The sequence below is a fragment of the Scophthalmus maximus genome, chromosome 7 (assembly GCF_022379125.1).
Source record: "Scophthalmus maximus strain ysfricsl-2021 chromosome 7, ASM2237912v1, whole genome shotgun sequence".
NCBI classification, from domain to species: Eukaryota; Metazoa; Chordata; class Actinopteri; order Pleuronectiformes; family Scophthalmidae; genus Scophthalmus; species Scophthalmus maximus.
This window is the reverse complement of record NC_061521.1, coordinates 12,752,191-12,768,004: the sequence shown is the minus strand read 5'-3', so window position 1 is coordinate 12,768,004 and position 15,814 is coordinate 12,752,191. Positions and strand designations below refer to the sequence as shown.

General features: G+C 40.4%; 1 protein-coding gene across 1 annotated transcript; it reads right to left on the bottom strand.

The window, feature by feature from the left end:
* Nucleotides 1-385: 385 nt before the first annotated feature.
* Nucleotides 386-12,388, bottom strand: LOC118315249 (anoctamin-9). Its single transcript, XM_035642382.2, has 24 exons — nucleotides 12,115-12,388; nucleotides 11,241-11,315; nucleotides 10,999-11,121; nucleotides 10,773-10,906; nucleotides 10,386-10,435; nucleotides 10,236-10,294; nucleotides 9,631-9,710; nucleotides 8,613-8,747; nucleotides 8,441-8,534; nucleotides 8,299-8,359; nucleotides 7,089-7,171; nucleotides 6,875-6,979; nucleotides 6,530-6,694; nucleotides 6,414-6,450; nucleotides 5,205-5,316; nucleotides 4,307-4,364; nucleotides 4,075-4,172; nucleotides 3,770-3,966; nucleotides 3,535-3,687; nucleotides 2,469-2,616; nucleotides 2,250-2,372; nucleotides 1,776-1,869; nucleotides 1,498-1,611; nucleotides 386-989 (listed from the first exon to the last, which is right to left on the bottom strand). Exons 1-24 carry the CDS (start codon nucleotides 12,133-12,135, stop codon nucleotides 981-983), a joined length of 2,328 nt encoding a protein of 775 aa, XP_035498275.1. The 5' UTR covers nucleotides 12,136-12,388; the 3' UTR covers nucleotides 386-980.
* Nucleotides 12,389-15,814: the final 3,426 nt, after the last annotated feature.

The following is a 15,814-nucleotide window of genomic DNA, read 5'->3' as shown; positions in this document are numbered from 1 at the left end:
CGTTTACACAGAGGAAGTCTAACGACCCAAGTGATACCTTTATTCATGTATTCATGGTTATAACTGAGGCATCATAAGTAAACTTATATAACATCAATTAACACATTTGTTACAAGCCCCTCATAAAGGATTCAGTGATATATATATATAAATGAGAGGTGTATATATATATATCTGTGTGTGTGTGCATATATATATATATATATATATATATATATATATATATATATATATATATATATATATTTATTCATTAATATAAAAATATTATAATGTAAATCACATTGTTGTGTCTGATTCACAAAACACACACACACACACACACACACACACACACACATATATATATATATTGACTGCAACTGAAATACTTGAATTCAAAAGATTTCATTAGGACAAAAGTGTCCTTTTTTATTCATGGATGTAAAATATTATAATGTAAAACATTGTTGTGTCTGATTCACAAAAGACACCATCAGAATCTATCCACAATAATGCAACAATCATCACAGCGCTTTTTACAATGTAAGGCAAATTTTCACATACAATCGGCGCTGTATTTGCAGTAGCAGTATAAATTATCTTAAGGCTTTGAATAAAAACACTCACATACAGCTCACAACTCACAATTATTGAGATCCAACAAGAAGCTGTCTTTCCAACTCTAAAATAGAATAAGAATAGTCTCATGAAAAACGTGGTCAGTGAAATCTATTTCTGTACACTTGTTCTATCCAACAAAAAGTAATCCGTCTCCAAAGTCCATTTCATGGATGAGAACCCAGATAACCAGCACTTGACATCTGAATGCAAACATTAAAAGAAAGTGAAAGGCCTCTGTTTGAACTCTTCACATAGACGATTAATGGCTTTGAACTCGACTCATCACTGTGATAGTCTCGACACCTTAATGCACGAGGCAACACTGGGTTCATGTTCTCTGGGCAAAACGTTCCACCTAAGTGTGTGAATGTCACACTTCAAATGACCTGCAAAAACAAAAGCAAGGATTGGTTAGTTGCAACATTTGGCAACATTTGTGCCAAGGAAGAGCCAAGAAAAACAAAAGTAAACTGACTTTCAGAATTGAGCAGAACTGACAGTAAAGTTCGACTTGAATTTTTCATGTGCAATTGCAGTAGAAGAGAAACATGCATGTAAAGAAACATGCAGTTCATGTTCTCACCAGGGAACTGCTTACACTACTTATCCGTAATTTCATACTTTTTTTTTTTACCAGACTTTGTTATATACTACATTTTTTTAAAACTACTTTTACTTTTTTTGTTGCCTTTTGTTTTAACTGGGTATTTTGCATTTTTGCAGCATCCTCATTCATGTACTTTTTGATCGTTCCTTGTTTTATGGCTGCTGTGACAAATTAATTTCCCCCTTGGGATTCGTAAGTCACATTACTTTACAAAATGTTATAACAGTTTAAGAACCAATGGCAAACAGCTGCCACACGAGTCCAACCACATACTTTCTGACACTCACCTTGAGCTCTTCTTTTAGTCTGTTGAGTTTATCAAAGAGTCTGTCATTCTTGACCTGCATGGGAGCACTCGGTACAAACCAGGCTGCAATGAACTTGCATATGACGACAACATGCTGCAAGCAGAGAGATGAATGTCAGGGAATGAAGTCTTTCTTTCTATCCTTGGAACTATGGTTCCATTAAAGATAACACTCCCTGATTTTCAACTCAACTCTGACCTTCTGAGTTTGAAATATGATAAAGTTGGGTTATTGTGGGGTTGTGTTGTTTGGCTTACCTCAAAGAGGATGACAAATGCAAATCGCACAGCTAATATTAGCCAGAACTGTGGTGTAAAAGTGTAGTCCTCATTGCTCCTGTAGTCTTTATAGCTGTGAAGAGGAAAAGTTGATGTTATCTCCCGTATCTGTCCTCTTTTTTAAATATCAACACACGACAGATGGTTGTGGCGATAAGATGCAGTGATGGCCACACATTTTTAGGAAGAATTTGAAAGTCATTTGTATGGCACTTATATCATCAGAGGTTACACAGTAACAGTGCAATACTATCAGGTGGATGAAAGAACATCTGATAGCACTGTGAACACTCAGCAGAAGGTAACACTGCAGAATCACGGGTTTCAAATCTATTGTTAGTTACCAGTTGTATGTTTTGACTTTGGCTTCTTGCAACTTACTGTAAATGTCAGAATTTTGTCAGTGAAGACTCTCAAGATGTTGAGGACAAAAACAATTAAAATGGAACAAACCTGCAGTAGGAGACATTTAAGCCACTAGGTGTGGTCATCTGATGAACTGAAAACTCATTGTGTATGTTCTGGTCATCCATTCGTGCAATGGAGAGAGAGTTGTTGATGTAGCCAGCCATGCAGCTGAGAAAAAAACAACAACAACAACAATTTATTGTAAAATAGTGCTGCACATAATCTGAGAAAACAAACTTTTTATAGAAGAATATTCAATCTCACTCAATATCTGTCGCTGTGCCATTGGCACACGGGCCATAGAGGTAACGGTACACCAGTCGAGGGATGAAGTCCGAGCTTACGCCGATGACCAACCCGTTTGCAATGACAGCCAGGACACCAATAGCCTCCAACACGTCTATCCACACACCTGAGGGGGGAAAAAAGACCTGCCTCTCAGATCAGTGTTTAAAATGAGGCACTGGCACTTTTGGAAGTGTGAGAAAATTAGAAAGGATAAGGAAAACACTGAAAAAAGGATTTAAAGAACATGTCAAGATCCATTTTCATAGATTATTTAGTCTCTTTCGAAAATGTTGAGAAAATGAGATACCCAGCTGGATGTTCAAATTCATTTTCCTTCCTCAGCCTATAAAAATCTCATACTGCAAAACTTGAAAAATAAGGAAGCTCATATGCTTCAAAAGTGGAAGACGTTGATGAAATGTTATTTGAGTACTGAAAGTATGTGACAGCCGCAAAGAGAAACAGTTTGACAAGATATGAAGCCAAATATATGAAGCTCTATAGAATTAACAGAGCCAGAAAAACCCCTAACCTGGGACCCAGGCGAACTCTGGGAGCTCATTTAATTTGCTCTGCCAGGCTCGATCTGGATCCCCTCCATTGGGAAGTGATTTCCTCCGGCAGAAAATTTGACAATCCAATCACAACCGATTATCTGATAAAGGGCGAGGTTCATACCATGACGCAGAGAGAAGTGGCTGACAAGGCTGCTGCTGATGAACGAGCATTTGACTAAAAGTACCCGATATTTTTAATAAGTTGTCCCACAAAAAACAACAACACTTGTTGACAGACATTGTGGAATCATCATCAAGGGCATCTCCTCTCTGCACGCTCTAGTCTGTTTTCGCATCGCTCAACAGACGTCACGTTTGTCTGTTTGAAACGCCTCTTGGAAATCCGAGTATCAATATATCAACACGCAGCTCAGTATTAGTCTGGCTACGCCAGGCTAAAAACACCCAACTTACAACTGGAAACCATTTTTTTCTCATCTCGGCTGCCAACTTATAATTTAATACTCATCATCCGTGATCCTCACCAATATCGTTGGTTTTCTTGGGAACCAGTCTGCGCTCCAGAGTGACCATCTTAATGGCGTCCAAGCGTATCTCAATAACATTATTGATGAGGGCTAAGAGCGGAGCAAGAGGAAACGCTGCCACAAATATGGTGGTAAAGCTGAACTGGATCACTAAGGAAAGAGCAAAGACAAATATTATATCTACTTTGTCTACTATTTTTTTTGCTGTTAAAGCATTCTGCAGAGTACTTACCCATTTCTAAGAACTCATTGAACAAGCTGAAGGAGTCGACATCATTGAGGCGGTAGTTGCTGAGCCAGTCTCGAAGTTTGCAATTGTCACACATCTCAGCTCCTTGTTTGTCCTCGGATTCATGTTTCAGGTAACAGTGGGCACATTTCCTCTGCAGCTTCTGGGTTCTTCTCCTTTTCAACCACCTGCAGAACCAGCTGATACAAACAAGAGACATCTTTCACCAGCCTGGAATATCATGTTAGGCAAGTGGATTAAACATTAGACATCTATGTTGTTTTACTAAAAATCAGTTTTATACTTACGGGCCAGTAAACTCAAAGACATTGCTGATGGTTTGCTTGAGTACCATTATAATTGCCATTTGGATGAACAAGTCTGTGAGACATCCACTCGGGTGACACTGTACACAAAAGAGTGAAATGTTTGGAATAAAATCAGATACAAAATTATTGTGTCCAAAAGTTCATGTGAAAATCAATATTTACATTGACAATTTAGCAGTTTCGGGTGGGCTAGAGATCCACGTTCACTCACCTCCTCAAGCCTCCATTTCCCTGCGATTCGTACGTAACCACCAGGATGACCATTTATCCTGTCATGTATGTGACGAATATCAAATTATTATGCAAATTAAAACAGTATGAGCCAAACATTAAAACCTCCTCCCTAATACTGTGTTGGTCCCCCTCGTGCTGTCAAAACAGCTGGGACTTGTGCAAGCCATGGGCACCACAAGAACTATGAATGTGTCCTGTGGTATGAGGCATCAAGAAACTAGACAGACTGAGTTTGTCCACTACCCACCTACACATGCAACCTACACCCATTGGACGATACTAGCTGCCAATCACGCTGTTTCCACGCCCCAATGTATACAGTGCTTCATCATCTATTTTACTCTAAATGGGACCATAATTTACAAAATGAAGACTTGAAAACTATAGATTGAGACCATAAACTCCTCATGAAAATGTTTACTGACGTTTATAAATCAAGTGAGAAGTAGAGTCACTTTCTCATAGACTTCTATTGAGCAGACTTCTTTTTGCAACCAGTGGAGTCGCCCTCTGCTTTATCATTCGAGAGAACACAGTTTTGAGGCACTTCCATGTCGGCTTTACTTTACTTATTCAATTTTAAATACAGTCTATGGTAGATACATACCACTGCATACCAGGAACACCCCTCAAAACCTTGCTCAGATTGTTACGATTTAACATTTCTCTTGCTTCTGACACATTCATAATACACAGCATCCCGCCGCTTGAAAGGTGCCATTGTTAATGAGAAAATCAATATCCTTCACTTCACCAGTCACCAGTCAGTGGTTTTAACGTTGTGGCAGATCTGTGCATTTCACCAATAAAAATCAATAAACACTAATATCGAAGTATATTAGTACAAGACAGCCCTGTCTGGGTCAAGTCCTTACCTGCCAAGAAAAAAGGCCACGTAGAAGAGTGAGGAGAAATAGGTGAAGAACTGGAAGGTGAACATCTTGACAGTGAAACTCTTCTCCGTGGCAGCGAATGATCTTGTTTTCTCTGGTGAAGACAGACCTCATGTCAGTGTGTTAGTGTGCCTGCACTTCATTATTTGGCCAATGGATGGCACAATGTCACAAACTAGACAGAAACCCTATTATAAAGAATTTCAAACTTACCTCTAATTTATCTTAAATATTGTATATTTGTTGCACATAATGTTAAGATAAGATGTTTGGGTGTTTAAATATAATGTTGTTTTTAGAAAAAAGTAATTTCTTCTGTCAGATTTATAAACTTCAGTTGAACAAGGCACCGCTCCACTACACCAAATAGAGCTCTTTCACATTTGCAGTTACGTGCCAGTTCAAACCTCAATGTCCTTCACATTGTGCTTCACCTGCCATGACAAGTCAAACTATCTGCTTTAAATAAAGGTCTATTGAGTTACCAATGAGTCCAAGGCAAAAATATACCGCAACCAAATGACAGAGAGAGGGCTAAGCTATACTCAACAGGACAGTGCTGCAAGACTACATAGATCTCTCTCTACATTTCTGGTGTAGCTTCTAAAGTAACTGCCATGTTGTCGTGCATCCTCTGCCCTGAGTGTTTCCCTCCTCAGAATATATCACCTGACCTATTACCAATCTTTACAACTACTGATATGGTGGCCCAGTTCCAATGTCCACCCTGAGCCCTGGTGTTTGTAGATGAGCGATGCCTTCATACTGCAGAATAAAGACACTAGTTAATGCTCTGTAAATGTAAAATAGTTGGCTGCAGCTCTTTTAAAAATATATATATTTCATTTATGTTGTCAATTGGCTGTAGTGTGCTAGACACAACTTCCCTGTCTGAGCCTGCTGCTAGGCTGTCTGTTACAGGTATCTGTAGCTGATCTGCTTTCAGTCTGATTACCTGCCTTACTGCTGCAGCCCTCTCTGATTTAATATTCTCACTGCCCGCCCACTGACAACTGTTGCTGACTATTAAATGAACTGCCTGTATAACACTTTCTATCCTTAAACACATCATATATTGACAGTTGCACATCACAGGATGTTTTACAGCTAACGTTTCAATCTTCCCAAACACAGCACAGTTTAACAGCGTCCATTTGACATTTTTATATCAAGAACAATAGGCATACAAACCTATTTCACACAGCTTCATGGCCACAATCCTGTTAATCTGCAATGACAGAGACAAGGTCAGAGTCGGATACATTTTCACCGCAAGGTCGCAGATGCACATTTGGAGACCTGTGTACCCGAGTCATGACTGTGATGATGAGGTAATGGAGGACGGCCCCCAGCATCATTGCTCCACTGTTGGAGTGGGTGCTCAGGAACTCCCATGATCCCTCAGCCAAGAGTACTGCTGCAATCACCCTGAACACCACCAAGGCATGCGTCAGGCCAATGATCACCAATATCTGTGGAAACACAGTGACACAAATGAGTGTTTCCACTGTGATGGCTTTTTTTGGCTTGCGATATTTATTTTACCTCAAACTTCAACCTGATTCACATTTTAACCTCATGTAAAATAATGATCCTGACACTGTACCAGCCTATTAAAAATGTGAAGAGTGGTAAAATGACAAGTCACCCACCATAACTGTGACACAGATCAAAACCAATGTACTGCGCAGATAGGAGTGCTTATATTTCTTCGGTTCACAGTTTACGTCGTTCACAATTTCCAGGATTAGTTCCTCCTACATTTTATGTAAAAGGGGGAAAAAAACCACAGTCATTAATTCCACAGTGATGAGATCTGACCAGATATTACTGAAATGAGCTATGATGTATTAAAAGTGATCATACCTCCTCCTCGCACCAATCAGACACTTTCCATTCACAAACATAGGAAGCCCGATGTCTCTTCCAAAATTCCAAAAACAGTGTCGCTGTAAAAAACAGGGACTTACACTCAGATACCAGTTTATAAGCTTCACCAAGCTAAAACTAGTGCAGTTTAATACAGCAGCCCTGCATGGAGTCTATAATGTTCAACTTGATTGTTGTGTTAGAGAGTTATTATTAAAATTGGATTACACTCACATATACACATATACATACAGACATATACACTACACTGACATTTTATTTCCACCCCAATTATATCAGTGAGGGTAAGCAAAATTACATAAACACCTCTACGTATTTTGAGATATTAGGTTTGTATTGGTTGCAGATTTATATTTTTCTTTCACTTAATGTATGAAAAATATTACAAAAACACAGGGCCAGTCAACAAACTGTACTGTGCTGACACAACTACGAAACAAAGTTACAAAGCTTTTTTCTCGATCGAACCCCTGTTGAGCTTTTGTTCAGACGTTAATTGAAAAGTTGTTGGGTATTACTTATTGTTTTTCAACACATATTGAAGAGGACTTTTATTCGGTTGCCCACATTCTGTCCTGTAGTATCCATGTTCCACATTTCTGTCCTTGATGTACTCTTTCTCTTTCTTTATCTCACACCTCCCTTACACTCGTCCTCTCATATACTCACGTAATCACTCTATTTGTTTAATATATCGGTGACTGTTCGGGTTAACCGTACTCCTCCTATAGCTAAGCTATTGAACTTTGCTCAAATAAATCACCATTTCCTCAATCCTTTAAATCTACAAGAGGTATGAAATTGAAGTGATAATAATAAAAAAGACTAAACATTAAAAAACTACCGAATACCCAAGAGAGTAATGTGTTCTTATACAGTAGATGACTGCTCGACCACCCCCACCACCAGATGGCCCAGGCTGATTTAGATATGAGGACAAGCGATGTGGCATCTCCTTGGCACTACGTGCCTCAGTGATCGTCAAACATCCAGGCAGTTGGACAAATAGACTTTTTTGTACAGATTGTCCTGATTTTCAGTTATTTCTATGAATTTTGCCAATTTCATGGCTTTTAATGGCTGCCATAAATCCAATCAAACTCTCATAAGCAAAGATTTGGATGTTGACATTACAGTATAATTTCAACACAAGAATAGGTATATAGTATGGACACACAAAACTCACCCCACACTGCCATGAACATCGCAAACAGCACTGTGCCATTATTGTCAAACAGCAGGCTCACCTGTAGATAGACATTAGCAGCAGTGAGCACCAAAGGACAAACACACCATTCAGCTGTCCAACAGTAAATGCACTGATGTACCTTGGCGTATGTGCAGGTCTCGGAGAGCTGCCAAACTTTGCACCTCTTGTCACAAAGGGGACACATGATCGTGTCGGCCTCACACACCTCCTTTCTGCAGCACAGTGAGCAGAGTTCTCGGTGTAAATGCTTTTCACTTACACACCCACTGTGGAGTTGTAGAGAAACTTACATGAGGGGTGAGGTGTTGAAGAAGGCCAGGCCATAGAGAAAGACAATCACCCCAATCAGAGCAGGGGGGATGAGCAGGAACGTGTACCAGCCCAACCACAGGTAGTACAGGGCCACCTTCTCCCCAAAGTAGTTCCTGACATGAGCACATACATAAGCACACACACACACAGTAAGTGAATTTGTATATTTTTACACATATACAGATACACTGTAAATAAACATATTAAGTACTATGATTTATGTATATACTGTATACATACATTCTAGTGTGTCTGACATACAGGATCTACAGTGCGTCATGCTCAGTATTTCATACATTTACGAACAGAATGTGGTACTATACCAATGTTGGTAAAATTATACTGTCAAAGTATGATGTATAAAATCTGCATCATCACCTAAATCACAGAACAGACAATTCTAAACACTGTTTCAGTTCTTCATTGTATATATATATAGGTTATACATCTTGAGTTTTACAACATAAATGTAATAGATTGTATTTCATGGTGGCATGTTCTGGCCTCCTATTTAAATCAGTAACACAGATTAAGGAAAATAAGCACCAGACTGATTTTGACAGAGCTCGGATTGATTATGTATCTGGTCACTGTGTTGTGTTAATAAGACTCATGTGGGTCTATCACACTGACATGAATGGTAACATATATCCATTTTACATTTGACTTAAAAACTGACGAATAATGCCTGTTTGCATTGTGTCCTGCTGTTTAATCAGTATTCAACGGAATCTAAAGAAATACACACTTTCAATTAAGTACCTACACACTTTGAAATGATGAGTCCACATAATATATGCATAGTGTGTGTGTGTGTGTGTGTGTGTGTGTGTGTGTGTGTGTGTGTGTGTTTGTGGGTGTGTGTGGGTGCTGACATGTTCGCTGTTGCCTTGTTAATCCTTGAACCCACTTCTCAGTAAGATAACATGGAAAACAATAAAGCTGCAATATCAGCGACTGTATACAAAAGCAGAATAATTGTGTTGCAGTCCAAACCTGACAGCAGTTATGGGTTGCCCTTGGAGACAGGCTGACCATCGTGCCCAGTTCTCCTTCAGCTCTTTCTGTTTCTTTTTCTGAAAGCAGTAGCGAAAAAGATAAATAAATAAAAGGAAAAGAAAAACACTCACATGAAGAGCTTTGCACAAACTGGTAAACACAACATACATTAAACATGTCCACATGTGTAGCCATGTACAGGTTATTCACGCAAACATACATGCCCACTTACTCCCAGCAGAAGATGACTCACTGCATTAATATGACTGGCATAAGATCCCTATCAATAGATACTTATTTGGCAGCAATGTACTGTTTTGAAAGGATACTGCCAAGCGTCACTTCATGATTGAAGAGAAGCAAAACACGTGAAAGGAAAGCGATGTTATCAATAGATTACAGTGTCATGATCTTTAATATAACAATTTGTCGATCCCCATAGAGAAAATAATGACAGATTCTTGTTTAGCTGTATCATTCACAGTAACACACCTGTACTACACCGGTGCTGTACAAGGACAAGATAACGGTTCAATTGTTTCACATAGCACAACCACATTTCCCCCGGGGTCAGTAAAGTATTTCTGATTCTGATGCTTTACCTCATGTAAGCAGAACCTCGTTTCGAAAACCTTCATCTTCATGAGATCCCGCAGACCCTCTGGGAAGATTAACGGAGAAGAGGAAGAACGTGAAACATCGTTAGGAGTCCGGATCGAAGCAAAGGATCAGAATTCTAAAGTTTTTCTCACCTCCTGAATGAATAGGGGTGTGATTCAAAATGAAGTGGACAATCCTTATCCTGCAAAAAGCACAAGTATCAAATGCTGAAGAAAATTCAGCTTGCAGCAAATGACAGTGAACACTTCACTAACTCAGTCAGATTTAATGGAGCCTTTGAACATGTGTCAACTAGCTATGATAAAGAACAGCCTTTAAATTTAAAGTTCATATACACAGACGTACACAAGACGCTGTCTCCATGTATTGCCTAAATGTGCCGGCTTCCGGGATAATTTGTACAGGAACAAGTACATTTGTGACGATTGGATCGTGAGAAATACATAAACTATAATGGAGTCTCCAAATAGCACCCGTCATTGTTTGAATTGACCCAAAATAGTGACAGTTTGGTTTACCTGGTGCTGAGAGGCACGTTCTGATCCGAGCTCCAGTTACAGGCATCCGACACTTTGAGCAGATACCTGTACTTCTCAAACACCTCTTTTGGTGCTTGAATGCCATAGAAGACAAGATCATCGTCTATGATTTTCTAGCAAGAACCAAAGAAAAAGAAAAGAAGCCAAGATGATGAATGATGAAAATTGCAAGAGCGAAAGAGACACATTTTTTCTCAAGACTCACTGTGATTCTCATGTTCTTTTTTTTCAGTTCTTCAATGTATTCGGTTTGCTTCTTGAACGCCGCTCTCTCCTGCTTTTCCATAGTTTTGGCGACCAGGACGTAGTCATACGACAGTGGAGTGTGCTGAGAGACAAACAGGACAGGCCAAAGTCAGACTTTCACACATTTTACTGATCGATCTTCATCTACAAATCCAGAGCTGGTTGGCATAGTCCCACAGTGGACACATGAAATCATCTTACCACAGGAGGAAATGAAGTCTGTTCACTGCCATTCTCTCTCACCACTCCTATTAATTCCAGTAGTTCAATACTGGGCTGAACGACAAAATGAAACAATAATGTTAAAAACATAAACTGTACAAGGAGAAATCCCCCACACAATGCTCGAAAATGTATACATCATGACCAAAGGCTTTAGTTTCAAGTTGAAATAGAAAAGCTCGATTGGAATATGTATAAAATGATTATCATAAAAACAAAAATCATTAGGTTTCCCTGTTTTGTAATCGCACGCCCGTGAAAATGTGGTTAAAGGTCATCATCCACAAAAGAATCCCGTCCAACTATAACATGGGGGTGTGTCGATGAATGCCACAGTGCTGACAGAAAAAAACCCAAACCCCAACAACCGGTGGTGATCCTGACTCACTGTGTGGAGCGACTGCTGGCGGGGAGGTTTCATCTGAGCCTGAGTGAACAATGAGGCGTGCTATTCATTTACAGAAGAGTCCACACATTGTTACCTGTGTGGGCCCAAACAGTGAAGGTGTGGCAGGCGTGGAAGTACAGTCTGAGGATATTAACACTGAGGGAGGCTCACACATGCAACTCAGTCCCTACAGTTCTGGGATGGGGGGGGCTGGTCCCCTGGGACGGGCTGGGCCCCTGGGACGGGGGGGCTGGGCCCCTGGGACAGGCTGGTCCCCTGGGACGGGGGGGCTGGGCCCCTGGGACAGGCTGGTCCCCTGGGACGGGAATCGGACAAGTGATGTGGCAACTTGATCAAATCAGCTCTTAAGGAGGAGGCCGGCCAAGGAGAAGCTCCCTATACACATACATACACATATCCATTTGAGACGTGTATGGTGCAGGTACGAATGATGGGATCACTTACCTGCCTCTTGTGGCCGGGCATGATGAGCAGTGTGCTGGATGCAGACGCGATTTGTCGGGATTGGGGAACACACACAAAAAGAGAGGACGGAGCGCTCCGGTCCTCTGAAGTCACAGATCGCAGGGCCGCGCAGCCATCTCCCCGAGGTGCCCGACTACAGACCCGACGTGACGGCTCCGGGTGACTTCCGTACTTCCTCTGTAGAACGAGCGTGTTGTCGTCTCACGAGCCGAGGAATGTGAAAGCGACTCTACCTGTTGCTGGTGTCACATCGTGAGTCCCCCCCCCCCCCCGCCCCCCCCCCGCCTCCGGTCACTCGCCGTCAGAGATGCGGTCAAATATTCACAGTGAGTCTCTTGTGTCTCCGCAGCCGCAGATAGAAGGAGGCAACCTCGATGTGTCAGGTGCAATGGAATGGCATGTCGGAGGAAAAAAAACCACGGGAAGAAAAAAACCTGTCTCCTCCTCACTTGATGAACAATGGCACTTATCCACCACTAGATGGAGGCAAGCACACTGACTTCAAATCACTGCTCTGCGACTGCGCCGTCCCACACATGACCACAGCAACAATATTAATATTTAGTTCGTTTCTATAGCGCTCTTCTCACAACATTGCTTCACAACATACATAGGACTAAAACAGCACAGAATAAGACAACACCTAAATAAGAAAGACAACATAAGATGACTCAAAAATTCAGGCATTAAATGTCCTGTAGAAAAATGTTTTGAAGTAATTATTATTACTATTATTTATAGTGCTGGTGAAGTCTAATCTCCTCAGGCAAGGAGTTCCAGGGCCCCTGGGCCCAGATTGTAAAAAACCCGGTCACCCTTAGTTACCGGCCTTGACTTGGGAACCACCAGCACGGGTCGGCTGTCTTACGAGGTTACAGGGCTCGGAGCATAGGGAGTTATTGGCTCTGTGATATAACTGATGGCCAGACCAAGCCGTCTCAAAGCAATCGATCCTAAATCTAGGTGGCAGCCAATGAAAGGAGGGAAGATTTTGGGGCGATATGGGCTCAACGTCCAGTGTTGGTAACAAGGCCAGCAGCAGCATTCTGCACAAGCTGAAGCCGAGACACTGAGGATTCCTCTAATACGTGTAAACTTTGCATTGAAGTAGTTGACATTTGTTTTTTGTTTTTAAACTAAAAACAAGTCATGAGTGATTCAATTATGTTTTTATAAAAACACCTTGAGGTCTTATGAAAAGGTTGAGCACGTTCATTATTCACAGCAGGCTGGACATTAATGTCCACAAAGTGATTTTATAATTTCCCTTACAGCACTAAAAATACAAGCTTAGATAAGCACACATTGGTTTCTGATTTGTCAAATTTAACAGTCTGTCATTTGTCATTTTATAGTTTTTTCATAAAGACCCTCATGGAAACACAAGTCCTTTTAATTACATATTCAATGTGATATTCACATAATGATGAGAACAGAACGATTTCCAATGCACTTTTAAGGAGAGATTATGACAAATGTAACTCTGCGACCATGAATCTCCATGCATTTCAGTGGGGATTGTGTCTTTGGAGTCCCCCACAGGACAAGTCAAATCCAGAGCGATGGTTGATACATGTGTAGATACTGATGCCTGTGTCGTTACCACAGCAACCCATGCAGATAGGTTGTCTGGACACACAAATCCAATCGGATCACTTGCAAATAACAGCGCACAGAGTCTGTCCTAACGATCTGATTTGAGAAACAAAACTGATTTGCCACATTGTGAATGGTCCCTGAGGACTTCAGTTCAAAGGGCTGTTTGAGGGTAAAAGCTTTGTTTAAGAGTTCAGATTAGAATCAGGTTTAAGTTAGGGTAAGGTTTAAAATTTTAATAAAAATTTAAAAAATGTCTTGACAGTTTTCAAAGCAAACTTTTGTGTGAGATGTTCGCTCAACATGCTAAATTTTGCCAAACCAATATGAAAATAAATCATATCATATTAGGTTTAGCCTTGCAGCTATTAAGTTATCATCGCTTTAGATGCAAATAACCTAAAGTGACACAAGATATCTAAATTGATACTAAATTTCTTGAATTAGTTAACTCAGTGTTACATTACATTATTTCAGTTCTTCTAACAATTTCCTTTTTTAAACCAATAAACAAGTTCACTAACAATGATGTAGGTTACTCGTATAAAAATCTACGAGATTGACCAATTAATTAATCACATTTTTTCGAAATATTATTGCTTCTGCTCCACTCCATTCTGAGTAAACTTGCAGTAAGAGATGTCTCTGTAGGCCTACTTTATAGTTTTATAAACTTATGATTTAATTCTTACATTAACATGTGAACCCCATTGCACAGTCAAAGCAGACCTATTTCTGTTACTCATCCCTGCTCTTTGACATTAAAGAAAGAAAAACTAACACGTCAAACGGGTGGCCCTCCGTGCCCTGTTATTAAACATGACATTTACCATTAGTCTTGGAAACCTTGGAAAGGGGTGCACACCCAGGAAGACCCACATGTCGAGGAGAAGAGGCGATATGAGACTGAAGAAAAAAAGCGGTTGCGAAAATAAGCGCCTATATTTCTGTACTTGGCCACACCCCACAGAGGAGGACAACATAATTACACCATGTGCAGGACTGTGTAGACCACATGAAGGGCGACAGAGGGGGCCGCCACTGTGGCTAAATTTGACCTTAGTGGAAGCACAGTGTTGAGTATAGGTGGCTGGGAGGAGCAGAGGAAAGCTGCTGATAGACCCTTTCCTGGACTCCCTGTCAGGGAGAAACAGAGATGTGACAGATGTGTACACAAAGGAAAAGAAAAAGCTTAATAACAAGTTGCCTTCAACAAAACACAATACCCGTGTTACAACAGAGATCGCTGTTACAGCAGAGTCCACAGTCTAAAGTCAAAAAGTTGAACGTGTGTTTTTTTTTCAAAAGAAATTTACCGAGAGAATTCTAAATCACAAAATGGCCGGTAAAGGTTGGGAAAGGATGTTTCTCTTAAACTATAACAAACATTTCTCAGGTGGGAGACTGCATATGTTTCTTTTGGACTCCATGAAACAAAGTTCTGGAAAGGCACGAGTTAATATAGGCTGATGTGGTTGGTTGTAAAGGAGTTTCCTGGAAGCTCTCACTTGGGACATTTTTCCAAAGGAATAGAATTCATACATTAGCTAACGGCTTATAGAAGGGATCATATAGTGACAGAGCATCTGGGCTGAAAAAACCAAACCCTTGGTGGTCAATCCTTGCTTAATCTGATCTCTTTTGTATATTAACATTCAATGGCTCTGATCACTGATTTTACACATGGTGGTTATGTGTCACTGGGTTGTAGTCCTTCAGTCTGTGTTTACATTCCACCCATCTGGTTCACCAACCATCTGCAGCCATTTTCAGGAGATCTGGGAACAGCTCAGCGTTCTGTAAAATGCTTCATCATTTCAGAGGTTCGGTTGTCGCTCTTGAGCGTCTAAATGCTTGTGAATGACGTGGCTGGGATGGCGGTGGGGAGGTTTGACATTAAACTGAATTACTTTTCTGTTTTAATTTTGAAAATAAAATAAAAGTCTGAAGATTAAACGGGGGTCAGGGGTTAGGGTATGGAACAATGCCAATTTAAATTTAAAAATATGCAACTCTCTTTTTTGGTTTCAAGAAAATGGTTTGTAAGGCTATTTTTGAGGGGTTATAAATGAAAAATTCATTT